Below are 25,263 nucleotides of genomic sequence, written 5' to 3'. Positions count from 1 at the left end.
CCCGGAGGCGTCCTTCAGCTGGTCCCTAAACAAATATATACTAGTTCAGTGATAATGAACGCCATACTTATAAGCAAAGTAATAATTCGAAGACTTACTTTTTTTAGTTTGAATTGAATAAAATGAAACAAATACTAATCTAGTCAATATTACTAACATTTCAGGGTGTAATAAAGGTAAATTTGGACAAAATTGTAATGATTCATGTGATGGATGTTTAGCGAATAGATGTGAGGCCACTGATGGATTATGTTATAACACTACTGGATGTAAACCCGGTTATTACTTTGAGGAATACTGCAACAATAGTACGTATAGTATGGTATTATACATGTTTTGTTTATTATGCCTTTTTTAATGTCTGTCTATCGACATATTTTTGGTTGCTTGAATTTGTATGTCAGACATTTACCTTTCTCAAATCGCCGATGTAATGGAAAATAAACAGTGATATGAATACGATAAATAATATAACTTGGTACGATTCTTTTAAGTTCTTCTCCATATATATATTTAAGCAGTTGTTGTGTCAGGAACAGACTCTTGTGAAAGGGATCCATTAACATAAACATACAAGAGATTTATCTACCAATTAATATATATTAACGCAATAACATACTGCAGATGGTATTTTGAATAATGATTGTAACATTGATATACTATAATAAGTTTTCTACGTTATAGCCTGCGATGATTGGTTTTTCGGAACAAACTGTTCAAGGAAATGTAATTGTTTGCATGGACCATGCAACTGGTTTACAGGAATGTGTCCTTCTAGTGGCTGCGATAAAGGATGGCAAGGCGAATCATGTGACGAAGGTAAGCCATTAGTTTTCATTTGTTCGACGTAACAAGTATATATATGTTCAACAAAACAATCGACATTCACATTGGTACAAACTGTACCCCCCCCTTTTCTAGGCTAATTTTTCCTTTATAAATATTTGTCTGACTTCAAACAGGAGCTTATGAGAAAGAAAGGAAATACGCAGGGTTTTTAATCTTTACTTTCCCCTATATAAGATGACGTTCTGTCATTAAATAAATCAAATTTGGTGACAATTGTATACGCATCTATCCCATTGAGATATAGGATGCAACAGGTACTGTTAGTTCTGCCTCATATCTTGAACTTGTATTTCCTATCATGATTTCCTTGATAGAGGGTTGCTGCCTACAAAAAGGTTATTAAATAATGGCAAAAGCAGTATACCGCTGTTCATTCGTCATAAATTTATTAAACAAAAACAAGTCCGGGTGACATGAGCAACACGACGGGTATTTGCTTACCCGTTCGGAGCACTTGAGATCATCCCAAGCTTATGGTGAGTTTCGTGCTTGTCAGTCTTCTATATGCTTTGTTGTGTTTCTTGCTTCCAAGTCTTTAGTTTTTTTTGTTGTGTTTCGTGTACTGTTGTTTGTCTGTTTGTTAATTTTGTTTAAATCATGTCGTTGTCAGTTTATTTTTGACCGATGAGTGTAAATATCGCTTTGATATCTTTCGCCATTCCTTTGACAAGTTTTGAATTCACTGTCACAAATTAGGTCATAGAAGTACAAACTGCTTATTCCAAATATCTCCGTCGACTTTTATCTTATTACAATGTGATGCATGGCATGCAATTACAACTTAGCAAATTAAAGCATGTGTCACTAAATGTATAAGATGATCGTTATCATTGAAAGTCCAGACCGAGTACTCAAAAGTCGCAGTCAGGGAATGGTATACTTTGATTTGAAATAGATGATTATAACAAATACTAATCTGGTCTAATATAACTAACATTTCAGGGTGTGATGAAGGTAAATTTGGACAAAATTGTAATGATTCATGTGATGGATGTTTAGCGAATAGATGTGAAGCCACTGATGGATTATGTTATAACACTACTGGATGTAAACCCGGTTATTACTTTGAGGAATACTGCAACAATAGTACGTATAGTATGGTATTATACATGTTTTGTTTATTATGCTTACTTTAATGTCTGTCTATCGACATATTTTTGGTTGCTTGAATTTGTATGTCAGACATTTACCTTTCTCAAATTGCCGATGAAATGGAAAATAAACATTGATATAAATACGATATATAATATAACTTGGTACGATCCTTTTAAGTTCTTCTCCATAAATATATTTAAGCAGTTGTTGTTTCAGGAAAAGACTCTTGTGAAAGGGATCCATTAACATAAACATACAAGAGATTTATCTACCAATTGATATATATTAACGCAATAACATACTGCAGATGGTATTTTGAATAATGATTGTAACATTGATATACTATAATAAGTTTTCTACGTTATAGCCTGCGATGATTGGTTTTTCGGAACAAACTGTTCAAGGAAATGTAATTGTTTGCATGGACCATGCAACTGGTTTACAGGAATGTGTCCTTCTGGTGGCTGCGATAAAGGATGGCAAGGCGAATCATGTGACGAAGGTAAGCCATTAGTTTTCATTTGTTCGACCTAACAAGTATATATATGTTCAACAAAACAATCGACATTCACATTGGTACAAACTGTACCCCCCTTTCTAGGCTAATTTTTCCTTTATAAATATTTTTCTGACTTCAAACAGGAGCTTATGAGAAAGAAAGGAAATAAGCAGGGTCCTTAATCTTTACTTTCCCCTATATAAGATGACGTTCTGTCATTAAATAAATCAAATTTGGTGACAATTTTATACACATCTTTCCCATTGAGATATAGGATGCAACAGGTACTGTTAGTTCTGCCTCATATCTTGAACTTGTATTTCCTATCATGATTTCCTTGATAGAGGGTTGCTGCCTACAAAAAAGTTATTAAATAATGGCAACAGCAGTATACCGCTGTTCATTCGTCATAAATTTATTAAACAAAAACAAGTCCGGGTGACATGAGCAACACGACGGGTATTTGCTTACCCGTTCGGAGCACTTGAGATCATCCCAAGCTTATGGTGAGTTTCGTGCTTGTCAGTCTTCTATATGCTTTGTTGTGTTTCTTGCTTCCAAGTCTTTAGTTTTTTTTGTTGTGTTTCGTGTACTGTTGTTTGTCTGTTTGTTAATTTTGTTTAAATCATGTGGTTGTCAGTTTATTTTTGACCGATGAGTGTAAATATCGCTTTGATATCTTTCGCCATTCCTTTGACAAGTTTTGAATTCACTGTCACAAATAAGTTCATAGAAGTACAAACTGCTTATTCCAAATATCTCCGTCGACTTTTATCTTATTACAATGTTATGCATGGCATGAAATTACAATTTAGCAAGTTAAAGCATGTGTCACTAAATGTATAAGATTATCGTTATCATTGAAAGTCCAGACTGACTACTCAAAAGTCGCAGTCAGGGAATGGTATACTTTGATTTGAAATAGATGATTATAATAAATACTAATCTGGTCTAATATAACTAACATTTCAGGGTGTGATGAAGGTAAATTTGGACAAAATTGTAATGATTCATGTGATGGATGTATATCAAATAGTTGTGATGTCATTGATGGATTATGTGTTAACACTACTGGATGTGAACCCGGTTATTACTTCGAGAAATACTGCAACAACAGTATGTACAGTATAGTATTATACATGTTTTATTATTTTGTAACCAGTGCCTTTAATTGGTTGTTTCACAATTAATTTTTTTCGATTTCGATTTTGACTGATGTGTCTGATGAAGACGTCTCATGTGTCTAGCTGGTATAATACCTTTGATTAAATTGTAGTAAACGACCATTATAATACCTTTGATTAATTTGAGGTATACGTCCTTTCTATTACATCTTATTGTATACCAGAACATCGACCATTTTTAATTATTCTTTTTTTCTGTTGAATAAAATTTGAATAAAATGTAAGTTGTTTTCTCAACGATAAAAAACTGCTTCCTGTCATTCCCTAAAAGAATTAGGATGTAATAAGTGAATACAGTTTCAAACATTTCCAAACCTTAATATATCCATATTTAATCATAATTCGCATACTTGGCCGTCTGTTCTTAGAGTTTAAATTTCTGACTTTCTATTTAATTCTTCGATTAATGTTATAAATGTTGTTAAATGCAAGTCGTAATTCTCCATAAATCCATCTTCACAAGTATTGCTTAAAACCTACATATTGACAGAAAGATTTCTATACGATACTTTAAAGAATGTGTTTGATTTATAAAACAATTTTGTGTCGGACAGTAATAGAAATATGTTAAATTTTAGCAATGCTAAATATTTAGAAAAGTTTTCTGAGTACACTTTCTTATTCTACCATACTTTAGGTAGCGATTAAAAATGTAATGAACTCGAAGAATTTTCTGAACGATCAGTCAGTTCTAAGCTTGTGAACATTATGCTCTCTATAACGTAATTTCTGCGGTATGATATAGATACACAAATTCATACTTCTACTTGTTGCAGTCACTCCCGACAGATAGTATAAACAATCATGAAAGGTCAATAATATATTTCAGCTTTATGTATGATTGTAATTGTGGTTGATGTTGACAGTATGAGCATCTGGTACGTACACATTTGAAAATACAAAAAAAGGTTAAAACAAACGGTACATTTCAAATTTGCAAATTGTTTTTTTAGCAAGAATATGCTAAGATGCTTGATGTTTTCCATTTGTCTTCCATTTTGTAGCCTGTGACGATTGGTATTTTGGTTACAACTGCACATGGAAGTGTTATTGTTTAACTGAGCCATGCAGTCGGTTTTCAGGAAAATGTCAATCTGGTGGATGCCAAAAAGGGTGGCATGGTGAATCATGTGGAGAAGGTATGAAACTGATCTGTAATGAGAGTAGCTGGCAGCTAGTGCAGAGACAATAACATTCTATATAAATATTTTATGAAAAAACTTTATTGTCAATCACGTTCACTTATGTATGGAAACCATCCAGCAGTAAGCAAATGTGTGGCTCTACTACCTCTTTTCTAAAACGGCACTGAAATAATCTGCATTCGTTTCTGTTCCAATCTGGGTACTTGTAAATGATACGGATTTTTTAAAGGTTTTATGGATTTGTGAGTATTCAAATGACAACTGAAAAAATGCATTTTAACTTAAAAACGGTCATTTTTTAATCTAATTTTACAAAAAGTCCCAATACTATCGAGCTGAATTGGTACATATGAAAACCAAATGTTAAGTTTCTATATTCTTTATTAACAAATAGGATATCAATTATTGATTTTCTTATCTGGATTAAACCAAAAATGTCATGGAAATAGGCCAACACAGGGTATAAGAGAAATTTGTTATATTAGTGTTTGAATACCTATTCAACTTTTAATCACCAAACTGACATTATTTAACTCTTGGAATTGATAAATTGGTCTTTCTCAGTAGGTTTCGCTTTTATCTGGGGTTATGGCTATATTGCTTGTATGAATTCATACGTAATTTAAAGTGTGTTCTCTAAATTCGGCTCTTAGGCTAAAGAGAAAAGTGTTGTGAAAATGATAAGGTCGTGAGTTATAAATTTATATTAATGAGAACCTTCATGGAACTATCAGGTGGTTTATTCTTGAAGTCGTCAATATTGAAATTCTGCCACAGAAACCAATGTTTGTATATTAAAAATGTGTTCACAATACCTTTAGTATCATTGAAAACAGGTTATTGCTGAAAACGGAAGTAGTTTAGACTTTGGACGCTGCAAAATTGTTACGTGCATTTTCATTCTTCGCAAAAATGGCTTTACACATTTTGCTTTTTTCTCGCTTCAAACTGTTATATTGAATGACGATTTATTTTATTTTTTAGCGATATCTGAATTTCAAAAGGAAGATCCTCCTTACGCTGCCGCAGTCGGAGGAGGTGCTACTGCAGTCATACTTATTCTACTTATAGTTGTGGTATTCATCATTTACAGGTTAGTTGTATTGTTTTTCAAAGTTATCCTACTTTTCAGTTGAAAAGCATTCATTACCAACATCAATTATTTCTTACTTTTATTGTTCAAATTGTTGTCTTGAAGTCGAAGCAAAAGATACAAAACATTATGAAACAGCCATCCTTTTTTCTTCTTTATAAAAAATTAAGACAACTCATCATAAATTTCATATGTTTAATTTCTTGATATTGGGACTATTTGTTTTAAATCAGATCACATGGTATCGCTCTTTATTTGCCTAATAGACCTTATATACGGTCATAACCATATATTAATGCTTAAGCAAACTCAAACGAAAATAGTAACTGTCCCTTTTTATTGATTTTATACATGTGCTGTCATGGTGTTGTCTGTTCTTTTCCAGACATAGACTTTGATTATCCCTTTGGGACCTTTTGCATCTTTTAAGATATGTTTTCAGTCAAGTTTTTATGTCCCCTTCTGGGTATGTGTGATATATCAGATCTTTATGTTTCGTATGACGTTATATGTTTTCTCGGTCATCAATTTAAATATCTTATTGGCGTCATATGAATCGGATGCAGTTCATGCTAGTATCGTTTAATCACTCACATGTTTCGATAACGACAATTTTAATGAGATATGTTCATCTTTAAATCTTGTTTACTTTCTTTTCCAAAGTACCATTCTTACAGCCAAAGTACGTATAAGATTTGTCAAAAAAATAAGACGATTTTTGGTATAAAAAATGTCAACTGTTATTTTCTTTCTTAGTTAATTAAAGATTAGAACGTTTACTCTATATGTAAAAACAATTTGTTAAAAATGTTCAACATACAACACCAGTTTAGGGAATACGGGCTTTTAAGACGGGGTAAATTTGGGTTCATTCTATTAAACTTTCTACGTCGTCTATATATTCAATTATAAGTATATCAATCTTTGAAAAATATTAAATCGTTTTTATGTATTTTTGGTTATATCAGCTCTTTAGAGTTTGCAGTGCATGATGTACAAGTATGCAATCAAATCAAAATTGGGACTATAAAATATGATGCTTTGTGTAGACAGTGCCAAGCTGTCTGCACGTTAACAACCCCTGTTACAAGTCTTTGCTGTATCCTGATGCAATGCAATATTACTGTTAATATTCTATATACATCATTTTTCAGTGCTAGTGTATTTATTATTCATTTGTTTGAAAATGCATAAAATATTTGTCACTGGATGATGGGCAACCCACAATCAATCAATGAATCAATGTTTGTAATAAGGTTTGGATCTTAATTTCGTTTTTCTCTAGCCTTCTTGAAGAGAAATTAATTGTCAGAATGTTATCAGGTGTCATAAAATTGAAACCGTTAATGTTATATGAAATGATAACATCATGAAACTGGGATTCACAAATATGTATGTTTGGTACTAACGTATTAACTTACCTTGAGCGTATTTTACTAGTGGTATGCTAAAGAAAATATTTCAAAAAAATATCTCAACCATATACTGACACGATATGTACATTGTCAGGAACAATTTTATTAATTGTCTTTTCCATTTGTTCATTTCTACGAATTTATGACAGGCATATTGATTTTACATATTCCCTGACATTTACAACTTCACTTATACTTATATTTGGTTTTTTTTATTAACAGACGCAGGTTAATATTAACAAAAGATAGAAAAGTAGACCGGAAATCATCAATAAATGAGACTTCTTTCGGTGAGCAAGCACATAATTGTTAGCTTTTAAATCTTACTGTCTTCACCTTGAATCACAATAAGACCAATCGTTTACATTTTAGAAACATTTATACTGTAGTGCGTTCGATGTAAAAAATTTTTAGTTAATCAAACCAATGAATGTGAAGTTTGCATCATATATCAAGCAGGACATATACATGGGCTCCGTACTGTTTGTGGTTTGTCTCTTTTATTTTTGTCTTGTATATTGTTGTACTTAAAGTTTATTATTCACGTTTTTAGAACCTTTTGGATTATAGCTCTTCATTCTTACATGTACATATGCGAGATAAACTGATAAATGGGAATTAATCATTTAACATTTTTATTAGATACAAGCAAGAAAACCAAAAATAACCATAACTATGCTAATATAGATAGTATAGCAAAGGCAAAAGATGATACTCCTTCCGTGACAGAGAGCGAAGACACTGAATCACAAATAGTAAAAGTCGATGATGTGAACATGTACGGCAATGTGCTTAGCGTATTGAAATACAAGATAATGGTTGAAGATCTGAAGACTACTATACATGAAAAACAAAAAGGCGAGGATTTCAAGAAAGAGTATGCGGTGAGTTACATATATGCACATTTTAAACGTTTGTCTGTTAATCCAAAAGTGATCCGCTACAATTTTATAATTTATTTTTTTTCAAACGTTTGCATTTGTCTGTTAATCCAAAAGCGATCCGCTACAATATTATGACTTTCTTTCTTTTTTTTTTATCTGGTATTGAGAAATGTAAAAACTTGAATTTTTAACCATAATCTTTATGGTTAAACAATTTCTAAATTGAATATCGATGAAAATTGGAGAAAAAAAAATATTTGACGTACTTATAATAAAACAAAACTAATCATTGATACCGAATTCAAAAGACTTGCTATTAAATCTCTTATCAAAAAGTTAAAATAGGCCTTATAAAATATGAAAGAGCATTTAGGACCCAATATTCCGAAATATATTTTCATATAAAACTAAGGTAATCTAAACCTTGGAAAGAAAGTATTTCGATATAAATCCAAGTTTTACAAACATTTGAATTCTAAATGTGACCATTTCATTGATAAGTGAAGTGCCTACTGCTGAGTATTAAATGCTGTAGTTTGATAAAACACATGTTTCTTTTTTTATTTTTAGATTTTACAAAAAGGACTTCTTTATCCACATGTTGAAGGTTCAAAAGACGATAATAAAGTCAAAAACCGTTTTCTGTCATTATGGCCATGTATGTAACATAACAAATCTTCTGATTTCTACTTAGCTTTTGTTTTATTTTATAATATACCGTGTGTATGCTATGCTTTATACATGTTTTAAAGCTGTTATGATACAGTAAACTCAGTAAATGTTGAGAAATTGTTTTTGGAAAACATAGTACTATTCACATTTTCTGAAAGATTTTTTTATTAAAGTTTTACATGGATGGAGTTACATACAATCATGCATTTTTTGGTCATATGGAGGGAATAACCAAACCTATACAAAATTGTATCAACTTTCTAACGAAAAGATCTAATTGCAAACTGTCATTAAAAATAAACATAATGGAATCGACAAGATATATTTGTATTCTTACACAGTATTGAATTATCCCAATGCGATATTGGTATTAACTTTTTATATTGACATCATAATCATATGTATCTGTTATAGATGATCATTCAAGAGTGGTTTTGGAGGGGGACACAGCGTATGATTATATAAATGCTAGTTATATTGATGTAAGTTTTAAAAAATGTTAGTACATTCTTTTTATAATCTTATTTTGTAATCGGTGAGTTTTGTCAATTTGAATCTAAGGATTTTTAAAAGTGTAAGTCTTATTATAAAAGTGTTAGTCTTATTAACAGTGTGTCAACAATTTGAAATAATGTGAAAATACAAATGCAATTCTAGATTACTTTTTTTTTTAAATTGCTACATTCAATATCAACAATCCATAAACTCCTGTTGGGAAACGCAAAACAAACATTATTTCTATATCAAATAAGTCAAATAGTGCCTGGTTTTCTTCCGCTGTTACTTTTGATATGTTTTCTAGTAAACAAACAATGATAATAACATAAGCAGACAAACAACAGTTTTGCGAACACATAACATAACAGCCGCGGTTATTATTAGGGAAAACACAAGACAAATAGATATTTCCATTTCTGTGTTTCTACTAACTTGATCAGCAAGAATATAAGGCGATCCCGCTAGATCGAGCTGATATTCGAGCAGATGAAGGGAGGGGGGGGGGGCTATATGAACGAAAACGAAATGATTATTGATGTTAGTTTTACACTTACAAGCAACAAAACGTTAGATAGTTTATCGGTTCTTTAAATTTGATTGATACGTTGACGTTGATTGATTTGTACTGTATTGATGCTGCACTAACATATATATGATATAATTGTCGTATATTTTCGAGTATTAAGTCCTCTGTGGGTTTGGCAGATAGTTCAAAAGGAAAAAGGAAAATGTGTCGATAACATTCAAAACCAGTCAGACAATCAAACACACACTGCGAATGTGTTCATTAAATGCTAGTTCGGGTTCGAGCCATAAATTTCTACTGTACTAGTTATACCAATCGTATTGCTCGTGACCTAAAAGAAATTATTGCATGTTTATGTATAATCAATTTTGTACGATTTTCAAATTTGTAATGTAACTACTTTTATTGTCCACGTACTTTTCTTGTAAAATTTCAGAACTATGAAAAAGAAAAGGCATACATAGCAGCACAAGGTTTGTATAATATATCCTATGTTTGATGTTTGGTTTTTTTTTATATAAAATCAAAAGTCAATTGGTCTAATTGTTTTTGTTCTAATTGATACAATGAATTATCATACAAAAATTGATATTATGATTTTTCTAAAATAAAGGTCCGAAAAACGAGACAGTGAGAGATTTCTGGCATATGATCTGGCAAGAAAAGGTTGGAAAAGTAGTGATGGTCACACAGTTAAAAGAAAATCAAAAGGTAACAAACTACCATGTCATAGTTTTTTTCATGTTACATTTATCTTATCACTTAGGTTTCCGTAAATATATGTGCAAAGATAATTGAATAGTATTTTTGTGAAATTGTAATTTGAATAATTGTTTAAATACATTGCTAACTGGATACTCAAAACTAGAACATGTACTTTACCTATTTGTTAACTAAAAGATTTAACCATGTTGAACTTTCATGATTATAAAACAACAACTGTATTATTTAAAGGTAAACGAGATACACTAATTGGACAAAAAAAAAAAGACAAACAACAAACAACAGTATACAAAACACAACACAGAAACTAAAGACTGATAAACACGAACTCTGACAAAACAAGGATTGATCTAAGGTGTTGCGGAAGGGTACTATATTTTTGCACCCGTGACGTTGCTCATGTGAGTACAAACTCGGTGATAAGGCTAATTCGGTTGGTAATATTTGGGGGAAGAGAGGACGGAATTGTGATTAATACAATAAGAACAAATTCGTCCTTATTTGTGAAAAACTATTCCATAACGGTCAACTGATTCAACTTCACCACTGAGTAAAGATATACTCAAACTGTTTAATTATCATGCTCTGATCTTGTTTATTAATTTACGTCTATTTCATTCGTTTCCAGATAAAATGTGCACAATACTGGCCTAAATCAGTCACAAAACCATTGGCAGTTAACAACTACATAGTAACCATGAAGGAAGAAAGAAAACATACAGTATATGTGTACAGGTTGTTAACAGTGTTGAACAAAAACGACACGGTAATTTCGTTATCAACGAATGTGGCTCGATACAAAAATTTCAGTTAAATATCACCAATACTATGACGAATCAGCATCAAATTGTTTATTAAATTTCCCTTTGATTTGTATATGGTTACAAATGAGCTGCGTTTGATAAAAATCAGCAATATTCATATCAGTAACCTATTATCATATTTCAGGTTTGAACATATTTATGCAAAGTCTGAAACGGATTGATTAGTGATTAATTACAAGAAGCCTACAAAATGAGCAACACAACAAAAGTTGTATGTACTATGATTGATTAGTTTCTGACAAACCCAGGATATTTAACAATGTTTCATACAGGCTTTAATCTGTAATTTTATTTCAAGGGGTTAAATAAATTGCCTACTCCTTTTTTTGTAATCCTTTGCTTACCTTCTCTTTACTTTTTGACACTTTTTGCTTTTTATATTTGGAAACCAGGAAGATGTTTTAACTGATGCTATAGTTAATATCAAAATAACCGTTATTTGTAGCTCAGATTATATGTTCATAATAATAAATGAACTGTTAAAAAACTTTAGATTTTTGAAATACTAAAGCTTTTCTACCTCAGGAAAAGATAACCTTAGCTGTACTCGGCAAACCTTTTAGGAATTGTTGGTCCTCAATGCTCTTCAACGTCGTACTTGCTTTCGCCTTTTAAACATTTTTTGATTCGAGCGTCACTGATGAGCCTTTTGTTGACGAAACGCGCGTCAGGCGTAGATATACAATTGTGATCCTGGTATCTTTGAAGAGTTTATCTACTACCACTGGGTCGATGCCACTGCTGGTGGAGATTTATTTCCCCCAGTGTATCACCAGCCCAGTAGTCAGCACTTCAGTGTTGACTTGAGTTTGCATTGAAATGTTCATAATAATTAATTTACTGTTAACCAAAACTTTAAATTTTTGAAATACTAAGGCTTTTCTACCTCAGGAATAGATTTCCTAAGCTGTATTTGGCATTACTTTTATGAATTGTTGGTCCTGAATGCTCTCCAACTTCGTACTTGATTTGGCCTTTTAAACATTTTTTGATTCGAGCGTCACTGACGAGTCTTTTGTAGACGAAACGCGCGTGTGGCGTAGATATGAAATGTTGATCTTGGTATCTTTGATGAGTTTATAGATGTTTTCCATTTCAGAATGAAAAGGAAAGAAAAATTCACCATTTTCATTTCACACAATGGCCTGACCACGGTGTTCCTGACAGCATAAAATTAGTTAGTTTTTACAGGAAAGTAAAGATTGCAAAATGTTACCACAATGGACAAATGGTTGTACATTGTAGGTATGTGTATAAAAAAGGAAATATCATAATTAAAAATTCAAATCTAGAAAAGGTATGATAATGCTATTACACTACTTAATCTTAATCAAAATAAAGAAATTGTATTTACAGCTAGATATCGAAAGTGAATTTAAAAAAAGAAGCAAAAGATTCCAGAGGGACATTCAAACTCATATATCGAAAGTAACCTGACAACACAATGGCTAAAAAAAGACAAGCAGGCAAGTAATAGTACACAAGACACACAAAGAAAACCAAAGACAAAGCAACACGAATCCCATCAAAAACTGCTACCAAAAAATACTATCACAAAACATTTAAATTAATCCATCGTAAAATTAAAAGAAAAAATGTTCTTTTGTGTTAAAATAAAATATTTATGATTTCTTTAGTTATCAGGAACATTGTTGTCAATAATCCTTTAAATTATCAATTCTATAGCGCTGGCGTTGGAAGAACTGGAACATTTATAGCTATTGATGCTTTATACGAAAATGGCAAGAATGTCGGTTACGTAAATGTTATGGAATGTATCGAGATGATGAGAAAAGACAGAATGAATATGGTCCAAACATATGTAAGACTTATTATGATTGATGTAGAAAAAGCGATACTTGTACTAAAGTTTGAAAAATAGCCCAATAATCACGTATTGCTACACTGTATGCTTTATTGACTTGTTCAATCCTTGCATGTATCACCGCATTCACATGTATCTTTTAGTTCGGAACGTATATGCATTTAGCATAAGTATTCCACGTTTATGATTTAAGATAATACAATAGACTTTTATCTCATCGAAACAAAACATGGTTGGCGTTTTTAACATTATAAGAATTATTCCTGCCTTATTTGACGTGTTGTTTAAAACAAATCCTTTCTTATATAGTAAGCAATTAGTGTAAATGGACTAATAACATAACGTAAAAACATCTACATAAATAAAGGAATCATTAATAAGGAACTCCAATTGAATAAGTATGTTTTAATTTTTAGTTCAAGTCGCATTTGCCAGAAGAACAATACTTAACAATTGCATAATTGAATTCACACACGAATAACTTCATTACCAAAATTACCAACAACTCGTTTGAAATGTAATTTTTATTACACGTGATACTTTGGAAATGGTTATGTTCAAATCTGTTCAATTTAAATTTCAGGAACAATATGAAACAGTCTTTGAAGCCTTGTTAGAACTTTTTACCGTACCAGAAACATCAATTCCGAAGACTGATTTCTGTAAATACATCTCGGATCAAGAACATAAAACTGTACCACGTAATCAGAATATGTATAAAGTAGAATTCCAGGTATACTTTTTCATTTTGAATGAGTTTGAAAAGGAATAGTGAATTATTAAAAATTGGCTACCGCATTTATGATAAAATTGAAACAAAGATCAATGACAACGAATTAGTTTGTCAACCTGCCATATAGTTTAAGAATTGCATCACTTAAGAAACATTTATACATTTATGGCAAAACCTGCGTCCAATACAATGACATAAGGGTTTTAAATGTTATTCTTTATTGGACCATATCCATTTTTTTTTTTTCAAATTTAAACCAATCAGTTATGAAGTCCACTTGAACTTACGACGTAATACTATATAGGCATTGCTTCTATGTAATGTTCTGTGTCATCATTTTTATATAATCGACCATATATCTATTCTCTCAAAACAAGTTGTCATTTACTTGTATGTTATTTTTAGAGATTGGAAACCCTGCGACCCATGTATCCACAGTCAGCACATACTGCTGCAACATCAAAAGAAAATATTCATAAAAATTCAGCAAAAAAAATATTCCCACGTAAGTAATTGTACGTTTTTTATATAAGAATATTAGATTCAATGTTCAGTTACACGTCGTTTTGACAAAATAAAAAGCGTACAATAAGTTCATATTATAATTTACAAAATCAGTTTATGTGAAAAGTGAACACGCGTTTACTTTCAAGTGCATGTAAAAATTCACTTGACAAATCTCTAGTAAACGCCCGTTTATATTTCAGTGCACGTAAAACAAAAATTGTGAAATATGAAGAAAACGCCCGTTTACTTTTCACTTAACGGACACCGAGAAAACACCTGTCTGTTTACTCGTTTAGACAATTTAGAAATGTCGAAATTTCCATTTTGACCGCGTTAACTTAATAATAGAAAACGCAGCATTGAAGATAACAAACAAAATATGTGCATGCGGCATTAACGTGCGTGTACTTTTTTTAAAAAAAAATTATGTTTTTCATTTGCTACTTATATTTTAATCGTACTAAATTTTCCATACAGATTTGAAAGCATTTAAATTAACGTCTTTGGCTTTATACCTATAAGCCATAATTTTGAATTAGAACCAATTTACGTGTATCTAAATCAAAACCATTTAAGAATAACAGTATTTTCGAAATCGAGATGTAATGTATATATTCTGTTTTGTTTTTAGATGACAAGTATAGACCGTATTTAATGTCATATGGTAAAACACGTAATGATTACATCAACGCAGTGATTGTTCCCGTAAGTTCTACTTTAGTCAAACTTAATATATTTATACTCGATATGAAAGTCCTAAAAACAAATGAATTGATTAACACTATATCATGAAAACGTTTTGTCAACTCATCAACATATACTAATAAAATTGAGAATGGAAATGGGGAATGTGTCAAAGAGACAACAACCCGACCAAATAAAAAACAACAACAGCAGAGGGTCACCAACAGGTCTTCAATGTAGCGAGAAATTCCCGCACCCGGAGGCGTCCTTCAGCTGGCCCCTAAATGCATTATTTTCCTTATACCCACCATTGAATCATATTGTTTGTATAAATGCAAACATTATGTTTCTTTTGTTACACGTATGTGATATGTTTGAGTGCTCGAAAAGAGTTGTTGTTCAATAAAATTCAGAACAAATCATACTAACAAATAGAATAAAATAAGTATTCATAACTCTTACTAATTCAGTATCAATCAAAATAAAAACAAAGATGGTTTCAAAAAGGGGTAAGTAAAAAAAACTGACAAATTCAGAAGCTAGACTATTCAACCAAGGAAACGAATAAAAAAACCTATTTGTATAGCTTGATAAACCTTCTACTTGCATGGCAGTTGACTACATTCTTTTACTTAAAAAATTTGGCATAGTAACCCTGACAGACACAATTGTACAATGCAACACGAATTGGGATTAAGCAGCTAAAAACAAACATCACTTAGATACAACATAACATTTGGAAGAAAACATATCAAATGATCATACAAATGAATCTGACAAAGATTCAAATAAAAACGTTATTGTACATGTTGTAGTTGATTATGAATATAACAAAATATTCCACGAAGGTTTATTTCCAATTATAGTTTCAGTTGAAGCAACTTAAACGTATTACATTTTTGGAAAATTTATCATGCCATTCATGCCAATATCACTTCACTGAATGTACTCGACGATATGTGGGCAGCTATGTTTATCTCTTAGTTATATGATGATAGCAATTTCTCGAGTATTTGTCTGGCACCAATACACCAGCACCATGCAATCACATGTATATCATAGAATTAAATATTTCGTATTTCTGACCTGTGTTTATTTTAAGTAAAATACGGTATTTTAACATTTTCAGCATAAAAAGGTAGGAAAACACAAGCCTTAGTCTGTTTACGTGTTTATATATGTAACCTGCTGGATTTCTTGCATCTATCCAACGGAATTCTTTTATGTTTTTCATAACAGTCTATGTACCTTGATTAAAACCTATGAAAGTATTTGGTTACGATTCATACATATATATTACTGCCATTTTACAAACACTTATATATTATTATTGTCCAAACTTAAGGTTGATATGGAAAAATAAATTTCTAAGTTTTATAACATTTGATTAATGACTGATGCAATGTTTTTTTTACAGGGATACGAGGAGAAGAGTAAGCTCTTAGTTACACAATGTCCTCTAGAGAAAACTGTTGTAGATTTCTGGACAATGGTTTATGATCATCAATCTAACATAGTTGTTTTATTAGACCAGTTAAACATGGTATGTTAATCTTACTTGACAAGGGCGTATATTTAGTCATATGCAGTTTGATAATTTTTTGAGTATTATATTAAAAGTAAAATAACAATTGTAAGTAGGTTTTTCTGTTACATAAGTGTGTCCGGTCACATATCTCAACCGTCACTTGGACAATGACCAGAAACGAAAATATTTAATCAAACATTTGGAAATAATAGATATGATGTCGTTGATTGACAATCAAGTTAGAAAATAATATAAAAGATATCAAAAACCTTTTTTCAATGTGTATACTACGCTATATCAGATCCACAATACAGCCTGGTATCTTTCATGTGTTATACAACTTTTCATTTAATATATGAAAATATAATTTTTGTCTATGTATTGATAGAAAAAAATGGGTAAAAATATTAAATTGTATATCTGTTAGAACGCTCCTTTGTGGTTAAAACAACATGAAGTGCTGGAGTTTGACCAATTCTCTATTGTGCAAGAAAACGTATACAATCCAGATGAGCTGCAGCTTACGTTAAGACATGAGGTGAATATGTATTTACAAATTGTTATTTGAAGGTCAACAATTACATAAAACATAAATGCGTAAAAACCGAAAAGAGTTTTAAACGTGATTGTCACAGTAGGCATTTTCTGCATACACATATCAGCTGTCGTACAATCAAAACGTCATATATGTTTTTAAACAATGGGGTGACACATGCATATGGTTATTTGATGCAGAGTAAGCAACAATAACTCTCTCTTTCTCTTGTCGGATTCAAAAAATGTCAATGAAGTCGGAAAGGTGGTACTGACTGCACAAGAAGGACCCGCTCAAGTCATGCTCTACCGATTCTCTGTATAATTACAAATAATAAATGTTTCCAACAAACGAGGGACCAACGAAACATGTCTGTACCTAGTTATTAATATGACAATTGTTTTTTTTCACTCGTTTTGTTGATAATTAACGTTAAAATTTGTCTTTTTGTATGGACCTTCTCTAGTTGATTTCACCTTGGAGTTGGTATTTCTGTTATACGTATTTACTAAAATGATAAATTGTTTTTGTTTTTTTATTTATAAGACCTCGCTATTTTTCTATAGCAATGTAATTATATTTTCTTCAGAATCAAGGTGAGAGGAAAATTACTGTTTTTACACCAAGCGAATCAAATGGAACAAGTGATACTATGCTCCCTTCACACATTATACTTGATCTTCTGAAAAATGTAAACGACTGCTGGGAAGAAAACAAAGGACCAATTACTGTTGTTTGCAGGTTCGTGGAAAACATTCCAGAGAAAGACTTTGTTTATCGTTGTTCTTATACTTTTAATGTAACTGTTGTCATTTTCATGGCATTGAACGGTTAAAGTGTTTAATAAAAATGGGATGTCTGATCGTTCGTTTGCTTGTCACATAGTTGAAATGTCACCTCTTACAAAGAATCAAGGTAGTAATTTGAGTTTTTTGTTGGCAAACCTTTCCAAGGAAACTGAAGTACTCGGAACGGTTAAATATACTATTCTTTTCTTTATTTTGCAGTTTTTTAATTTAAAGTCAAGACTTGGATCTTATTGTTTTTTCATATACAATGTATAACCTATGATATGTTGTGGGAAATATTTTCAAGTTTAAATTAATAGGGCCGATTTAAGTCTTGAAGAGCTATTTTGATCTAAACACCAATTAAACTGACTTAATATGGCAATGTTATCACTTGTTAAGTCTACGATATCAAAGTGTGTGATAAGGGACTGTCCGTTTTGAATTGTCCTCGGAGTTCAGTATTTTTGTGATTTTACTTTTTATATTCAGTACATCGATTTCTTTGTATATGGTTTGGCTGTTGAGTAGCAAATAACTTACATATGTGTCTAACCTATATCACTACATATAGAGATCAATTAAGTTGTCAAAAAGTATTGAAATAATACAGTAAACATGTTTGCACTGATGGCTTAAAGGCTGCGTATGACCTTCTGGTTCAAATTGTAAGTCTGAAATGAATGAGGACTTTTTTTGTTAAGCTATGATAAAATATTTCTCTCTATTGGCTCACACTTATATAAAATACAAATAAGAAGATATGATTTAAGTGCCAATGAGACAACTTTCAGACTAAGTCACAATGTTTAAAAAGTAAAAAACATATAGGTCTACACTGTGTCACCATAAATGCAAGATAATAAGTGTCCAAAATGACTAATGTAAAGCATTTCTAACAGGACATAATACCAGAATTAAAATTGTGTACACAGGAGGCACGTTTTATCTTCAAAACAAACGTATTACTGACGCTAAAAAAAATATGGTAAAAGGCCAACAAGTTCGTAGTTGAAGATCATTGAGTACTTTAAATTCCCAAAGTTATTTTTTTTAAATACAGCTGCTATGGATACATATTTTTTTGAAATCTGCAAGCTTTGATTAAACATGTCTTGCGTGGAAGCACTAAAATATTTGAAAGGAGTAGGTCCGGTAAGGCCCCTTTTTGGCCCAAAATATAACAGTTTTACAAAATTGTTAAAATGTAAACTTTTAGTCATTTATTGGACAGTTGAATGCTTCTGCTACATAAATATGGGCTGTTTTTGACAATACAATGCACATATATCGGGTTGTAGCACCATTAAGTCATGCTAAATTACTGAAATCTTCAAAATTCTATCATTTTAGTTAAATTTTAGACGGTTTCCGTGTAAAACGAATGTGGCCGCATTCGTGTTCATCCTTAATATTGCAATGTAAGTTGTATTTTATGATAATACATAACATATATAAAGGTTGTGGATGAACACGGATGCGACCACTTTCATTTTTCACAAAAACAATCTGAAAAGTGACGTTTTTTGGCATATTTGAGAGATTTTTCATATTTGAGCTTCAGTCGGATCGTTTTTAATGACTTAATCAGTTAAAATCTTTCACATAAACTAATTGAATCAAGTGAAATAGACACTTAAGTGTTTAAAAAGTGTTCAAAATCTTTCGTCAGATGAAACTGAAATTTGAGGCCAAAATGAGTCCTTACCGGACCTACTCCTTTTTATGATTCAGCTTGACTAGTTCTATAATTATGAATTTAAATTGTCACAAAATGAAAGATTGGTTGTTTTGTTAGAAATAAAAAGGACATTCATACAAATACTGATATTGTTTTGATTTAATATAATAAACATCCGGTAGGTGAAGAAGTTGTTTCAGTGTTTACAAGTTCTTGTTAATTTATTGGTTTTTTAAGAAAGTGACATTGAAACACCACCTTAATATTTCAGCGATGGATGTAGTAAAAGTGGGATATTTGTTGCTCTACGACTTATCTTAGAAAAACTAGCGATAGATGATGGGATTGATGTTTTTCAAGTGGTGAGAACAATACAAGTTAGACGTCCCGAATTTCTGATGAATTTTGTAAGTTTTCAATAGATTACTAGTATGTTAGCGAATCTTAAATGCGAAATATGTATAGAAAGTAAGAGTTTCGCTCTTCACTATTTAGATATTTGCCTTTGTTTAGATTGTTTTGTAGAGGTAAGCTATTTTTCCAATAGTCAATTTTTTCACTGTTTTCTTTTTAAATTTGTTTTCTTATTCTCTGCAATTATAAAATATGTAAACGTTGAAGAACAGTTAGTTGCAGGTCTTTTGTTCAGGGATTTGCGAAAAGAAAGCGAACCAAAAAAGAAATTGAAAAATATTTTAATTTATCTATAGTCTAAAAACAAATATAAAATGCATTCAGTCTGGTGAAAATTCAACTAAAGAATATTTTTTTTAACTCAAATGTAAAACCTGTTTTGCTATATTTTCAATCAATGCATTAAATGTTTCAATGTATATGATTATTCTGATAAATTATTGTCACTTCCATTATTTTGATAACTGAAAAGGTTTTTTGACTCTACAAATAACCACTTTCATTAGTTTTATAAATGTATTAGGTTTAGGTATGAATTTTAAAACAATGTATTTAGAGTTTTGTGTTAACACCATTTAGTTGTTATAAGTTGCGTACATATTAAACTGTTATTCGTATACATATTTTTGGTTATAAATGGTCAAAATTGTTACAACCAATAAAAATATAAAAGCATGTAATACAGTGAATATTTTCAAAAACTCAAACGTCGTACGTAAAGTCCAACTCCAAAAATTGTAATATTGTTATGCTGTTGTCGGAATAATGATGCACGGAAACATTTAAAGACTTCTCAAAACAAATCATATTCTCAGAAACTATGGTAGACAAAACTGATTACTAATAGGACCTGGAACAAAGTTATAGTCCTTTTATTTTCGTTGACCACGAATATAGTTCCTAGTCTTAACAGTATGTTACTTGCTATTTTTTATACCCTTTTACAATTTCTTTCTTTATATTTCATGTCTCAAATAACAAGTAGAGGGATCAAGTTATACTGTAGAAAAATTGGGGTCATGAAAATGAAAGTAAAGTAGTGATTTGGTCCAGCTAAAAAGTTTACAAATTAGCTTTTGGGAACCTTTCAAAAAATTGCAAGACCCACTTAACATAATGTTGTCCATATTTTGAGTAATGAATTTTCTTTGGTTTTCTTTAGTTAGTCCCAAAAGCAAAACAACACAGTAACACGATTATTGTTTCATTTATTGTCTTAAAAAAGTGCACTGCGAGATAAGTGTGTTCTCGGGCCAATAAATATATATTGTATCTGTTATATTCGGTTAAACAATAAAAATGAGAAAGGAAATGGAGAATGTGTCAAAGCGACAACAACCCGACCATAGAGTAGACAACAGCGACAAACCTTTTTTATGTTCATTTTAAGACATGTTCTATAAAAAAATTCTTGAGCCTTGCATCAATTAAATGGGATTTCTTTAATAGCTGATATTATCTTTTTTTCACAGTATCAGTATGAATATTGCTACAAGTGTATCAAGGACCATTTAGAAAACGAATCGCTGTATGCAAATGTATAGTGATGATAGACTCTGTGTTTTAGGCAATAGAATACACTTTAATACAGATATGTTTTGCTTTCTGTTCATAGACTGTAAGACATAAATGAAAATCCAAATGGTTATTATAGTGATATTATTTTTTTGAACAAATAAAACTGATCTTCAGGAAGAGGTCATACACCATTCAAAATATTTATATATTTGTATAAAAGAACATATTATAAATGATAATAAATATTGTTTATCAACGAAGATGAAGTTTAGCAGTATACTTAGTTACTAAAAAAAGATAAAATATCATTGAAATACTTTAAAACAAGAGCTGTGTGTTATTCTATCATGAACACTGGTTTAAATTTTCATAGAAGTATCAAAATATAAATAAATGTACAAATGTATATTGTGTTTTTCAGAAGTTTTTAATATAATTTGAATTTTATTTTCTATATATGTTATGTAAATTTTCCTTTATATGTGCTTAATCGTATGTTCAATTATGAAAATTGGATGCATATTCCCTCAAAATGTCAAAGTATACATAGTGAAAGTGTTAAAATAGCATTTAATGCACGCATGAAAATTCCTTTCATCAAAATAATAAAATGCAGGATGAATCTCTGACATAAACCCAATTGTACACAGACAAGCTTGTCATTCAGACAATACAATGACCTGTCCGATTTATTTTTCATTTATGAAAATAATAATGGATGGATGTCTAACGTGCAGTGGCCAATTAAATCCATATACAGGTCAAAGCTATGTACAGGTGTAATACCACCATTGATTTTTCCCTATTAGTCTTTGTTAAATTGGCACTTTTAAAAAAATCGTACAGTATTTACCTTTATTTCAACCAAAGAAATACTTTGCATGTGTAAAGTTCAATCCTTTCCAGTGATACAGTGAAAATTTCACACTACATTTCATTGCATATAAGAAAGTAACCACCGCCGAGGGTAGACAACCCAATTTTTACACTGTTATTTACTGGTTACCTGCTTTGGTAACTATGTAACCTTAACGTTCCAAAATATTTTATAAGACCATTAAATAAAAAAAGAATGATGCCTTCAGACACCCAACATACATATTTTCGACTCAGAAAAATTTAAGTGCATTGAAATGCAGGGTTAATTTTCTACAACTGTCAAATTCAAGGGAATATTTTTTAAGGCCTACTTTCGTATGCAACCGGATGTGACGTACCATGATTTGGTGGTATTACACCTAAAGAACACCTAAATGTCAAATAAACTTAATGCAATTTTTTCCCCTCCAATTGCAAGTTATTTCAAGCATAATTGTCAAGTTTTGTCTCAGTCAGAACTATAGTTTCAGAGAAAATCACTATAATGTAAGGCCATATCCTACGGCAATTTCAGTCCAATTTCTTCGAAAAATCCTAATTTCAGTGTATCATTATAAAATGCAGTGTTGACTAATATCTGATCATAAACTCATGATATATGCATTCAAACAATTAAATAGAATACACAAGACAACTTTAAGATGATAAACAATTTTATTGCACCTTTTAGAGTTCATTTGAAGGTCTGTTTTGGTCTGTTTTGGTCCATTTTTCCTCCTTCCTTCCTTTTTCATCAAAACTTGATATCTTTTGTCTAAAAAATAAAACAAATGTGATTATTTTCCCACAAAAATGAAATAAATGTAATGTTAAATCAATAATTAAAGTGTTTTAGCTGAAAGAACTGTCTCTATAAATGTTAACAGTCTACACGGAAGTTTCTATAAGCCCTTATGTGTAACTTGAGTTTTTGGTCTGTTCTCCTAGTGTGAGAAATAACGGTTCCCTTTCAGTCAATCATTTATTGCTACTGGTATCAAAGTCTTTTTATTTACTCATAACAGTATATTTCTAATAGATTTACACAAAAAGTCCACTTTCTTGTATTTTACATTAGAAAATGGGGAGAAAGAGTAATAAAAAAATACCTCAAAATGTTTTTAAAAAGGGTTATGTCCCTTGGAATGCTGGTACAAAAAAAAATTGGTAGGAATTATAAAGTTTAAGTATGTGAGACTGGATTCTGATGTGTATAAGTCCAGGACAAATAAGTGTTTAGATGAGTTATTGTCTGTGCAAAATGTAGACGGCACAATGGCAAATTGTAAACTTTTGCGGCCAAAACAAAAAAAAACATGATGATAGTTGATACATACTTAAATGCTGAAGTGTCATCTGCAGACCAATTCACATATAAGATTTTTCAACAGAATGCTCTTCAGAACATGGTTAACACTGAAATGAAAAATTCACATGTTGTATAAACAAAACAAAAACTGTAAGGGTAATTTAAAATTTAACACAGTAATCTAAATACAGCTTCGTCTGTCCACCCATTTGACTAAGAAAACACCCGTAAACCCCCATTTCAATTCAATTTTACCTCAAACGTACTTTCTGTGTCTAAATCCATTCCGAATAGTCCATGTTTACAATAATGTATGAACTGGTTTATTAATAACTTTTAAAAATGAAAGTAAAATAGGGTCAAGAGTGCACATTTAGTTTCCCTAAATAGGTGTAATACCACCATTGATTTTTCCCTATTAGTCTTTGTTAAATTGGCACTTTTAAAAAAATCGTACAGTATTTACCTTTATTTCAACCGAAGAAATACTTTGCATGTGTAAAGTTCAATCCTTTCCAGTGATACAGTGAAAATTTCACACTACATTTCATTGCATATAAGAAAGTAACCACCGCCGAGGGTAGACAACCCAATTTTTACACTGTTATTTACTGGTTACCTGCTTTGGTAACTATGTAACCTTAACGTTCCAAAATATTTTATAAGACCATCAAATAAAAAAAGAATGATGCCTTCAGACACCCAACATACATATTTTCGACTCAGAAAAATTTAAGTGCATTGAAATGCAGGGTTAATTTTCTACAACTGTCAAATTCAAGGGAATATTTTTTTAGGCCTACTTTCGTATGCAACCGGATGTGACGTACCATGATTTGGTGGTATTACACCTAAATGTAAAAGAATTTAAGCCTTCTTTGTTTTAAACAGGCTAAACTGCTGACTATGCGGTATGGCATTTGCTCATTGTTGAAGGCCGTATGGTGAACTTAAGTTGTTATTTTCTGTTTCATATATGCTCTTGTTGAGAGTTGTTTCATTGGCAATCATACCACAGCTTCTTTTTTATAAATCAGATTGTTCATCTGCTGGCTTACACTGTAACAAACACATGAAGACTTGTCACATAACCCTCATACTAATATTCTTTGATCTTGACAACTGATCTTTGCTCTAAATCCTGAATACTATTTTTTGCGTTTGGCAGTATTGCAGCATACACCTTTTTTATTATCATTTCGCCAAACCGGGGATTGAACATATGACCTCTCGCACACTACACGTTCTCGATAAGGAAACCGCCGTAGCCATATTTTTAATATTAAACGAAGGTTACGCTTTGATATTCTTTTTCGAATATATTTGTCAATATAAAAATAAAATGCCTTATGTTTATTATGGTAAAACGTCAAAGGAAATAATATGGACTCAGATTTCCGCTAATGATAACAGAAAGAAGTGTTTTGCAGGAGAGTGAAAATAAATCATCAAATATAAAAAAAAAAAACAATAACT

At 31.1% G+C, this 25,263-nt stretch overlaps 1 protein-coding gene and 1 long non-coding RNA gene across 2 annotated transcripts in view; one reads left to right on the top strand and one right to left on the bottom strand.

Moving 5' to 3' along the window:
- LOC139489576 (uncharacterized) overlaps nucleotides 1-23,097 on the top strand; it is a 64,391-nt gene extending 41,294 nt beyond the window's left edge. The window contains exons 12-35 of the mRNA XM_071276155.1: nucleotides 165-308; nucleotides 685-819; nucleotides 1,792-1,935; nucleotides 2,312-2,446; nucleotides 3,416-3,559; nucleotides 4,632-4,766; nucleotides 5,757-5,865; nucleotides 7,503-7,570; nucleotides 7,923-8,164; nucleotides 8,735-8,822; nucleotides 9,251-9,318; nucleotides 10,297-10,333; nucleotides 10,474-10,571; nucleotides 11,212-11,349; nucleotides 12,507-12,652; nucleotides 13,094-13,229; nucleotides 13,816-13,965; nucleotides 14,371-14,470; nucleotides 15,104-15,177; nucleotides 16,574-16,699; nucleotides 17,112-17,222; nucleotides 17,809-17,960; nucleotides 19,960-20,095; nucleotides 21,575-23,097. Of these exons, the coding sequence (XP_071132256.1) occupies nucleotides 165-308; nucleotides 685-819; nucleotides 1,792-1,935; nucleotides 2,312-2,446; nucleotides 3,416-3,559; nucleotides 4,632-4,766; nucleotides 5,757-5,865; nucleotides 7,503-7,570; nucleotides 7,923-8,164; nucleotides 8,735-8,822; nucleotides 9,251-9,318; nucleotides 10,297-10,333; nucleotides 10,474-10,571; nucleotides 11,212-11,349; nucleotides 12,507-12,652; nucleotides 13,094-13,229; nucleotides 13,816-13,965; nucleotides 14,371-14,470; nucleotides 15,104-15,177; nucleotides 16,574-16,699; nucleotides 17,112-17,222; nucleotides 17,809-17,960; nucleotides 19,960-20,095; nucleotides 21,575-21,646 (2,888 nt within the window). The 3' untranslated portion in view covers nucleotides 21,647-23,097. The remainder of the gene's footprint in view (nucleotides 1-164; nucleotides 309-684; nucleotides 820-1,791; nucleotides 1,936-2,311; nucleotides 2,447-3,415; nucleotides 3,560-4,631; nucleotides 4,767-5,756; nucleotides 5,866-7,502; nucleotides 7,571-7,922; nucleotides 8,165-8,734; nucleotides 8,823-9,250; nucleotides 9,319-10,296; nucleotides 10,334-10,473; nucleotides 10,572-11,211; nucleotides 11,350-12,506; nucleotides 12,653-13,093; nucleotides 13,230-13,815; nucleotides 13,966-14,370; nucleotides 14,471-15,103; nucleotides 15,178-16,573; nucleotides 16,700-17,111; nucleotides 17,223-17,808; nucleotides 17,961-19,959; nucleotides 20,096-21,574) is intronic.
- Nucleotides 23,098-23,134: 37 nt separating this feature from the next.
- On the bottom strand, nucleotides 23,135-24,632 carry LOC139489697 (uncharacterized). Its single transcript, XR_011656222.1, has 3 exons — nucleotides 24,254-24,632; nucleotides 23,816-23,894; nucleotides 23,135-23,253 (listed from the first exon to the last, which is right to left on the bottom strand). It is a non-coding gene; the product is annotated as an uncharacterized lncRNA (long non-coding RNA).
- Nucleotides 24,633-25,263: the final 631 nt, after the last annotated feature.

Source organism: Mytilus edulis, chromosome 1 (assembly GCF_963676685.1).
Source record: "Mytilus edulis chromosome 1, xbMytEdul2.2, whole genome shotgun sequence".
Classification (NCBI taxonomy): Eukaryota; Metazoa; Mollusca; class Bivalvia; order Mytilida; family Mytilidae; genus Mytilus; species Mytilus edulis.
The sequence above is the reverse complement of the archived record's forward strand: the minus strand, read 5'-3'. Positions and strand labels throughout refer to the sequence as shown.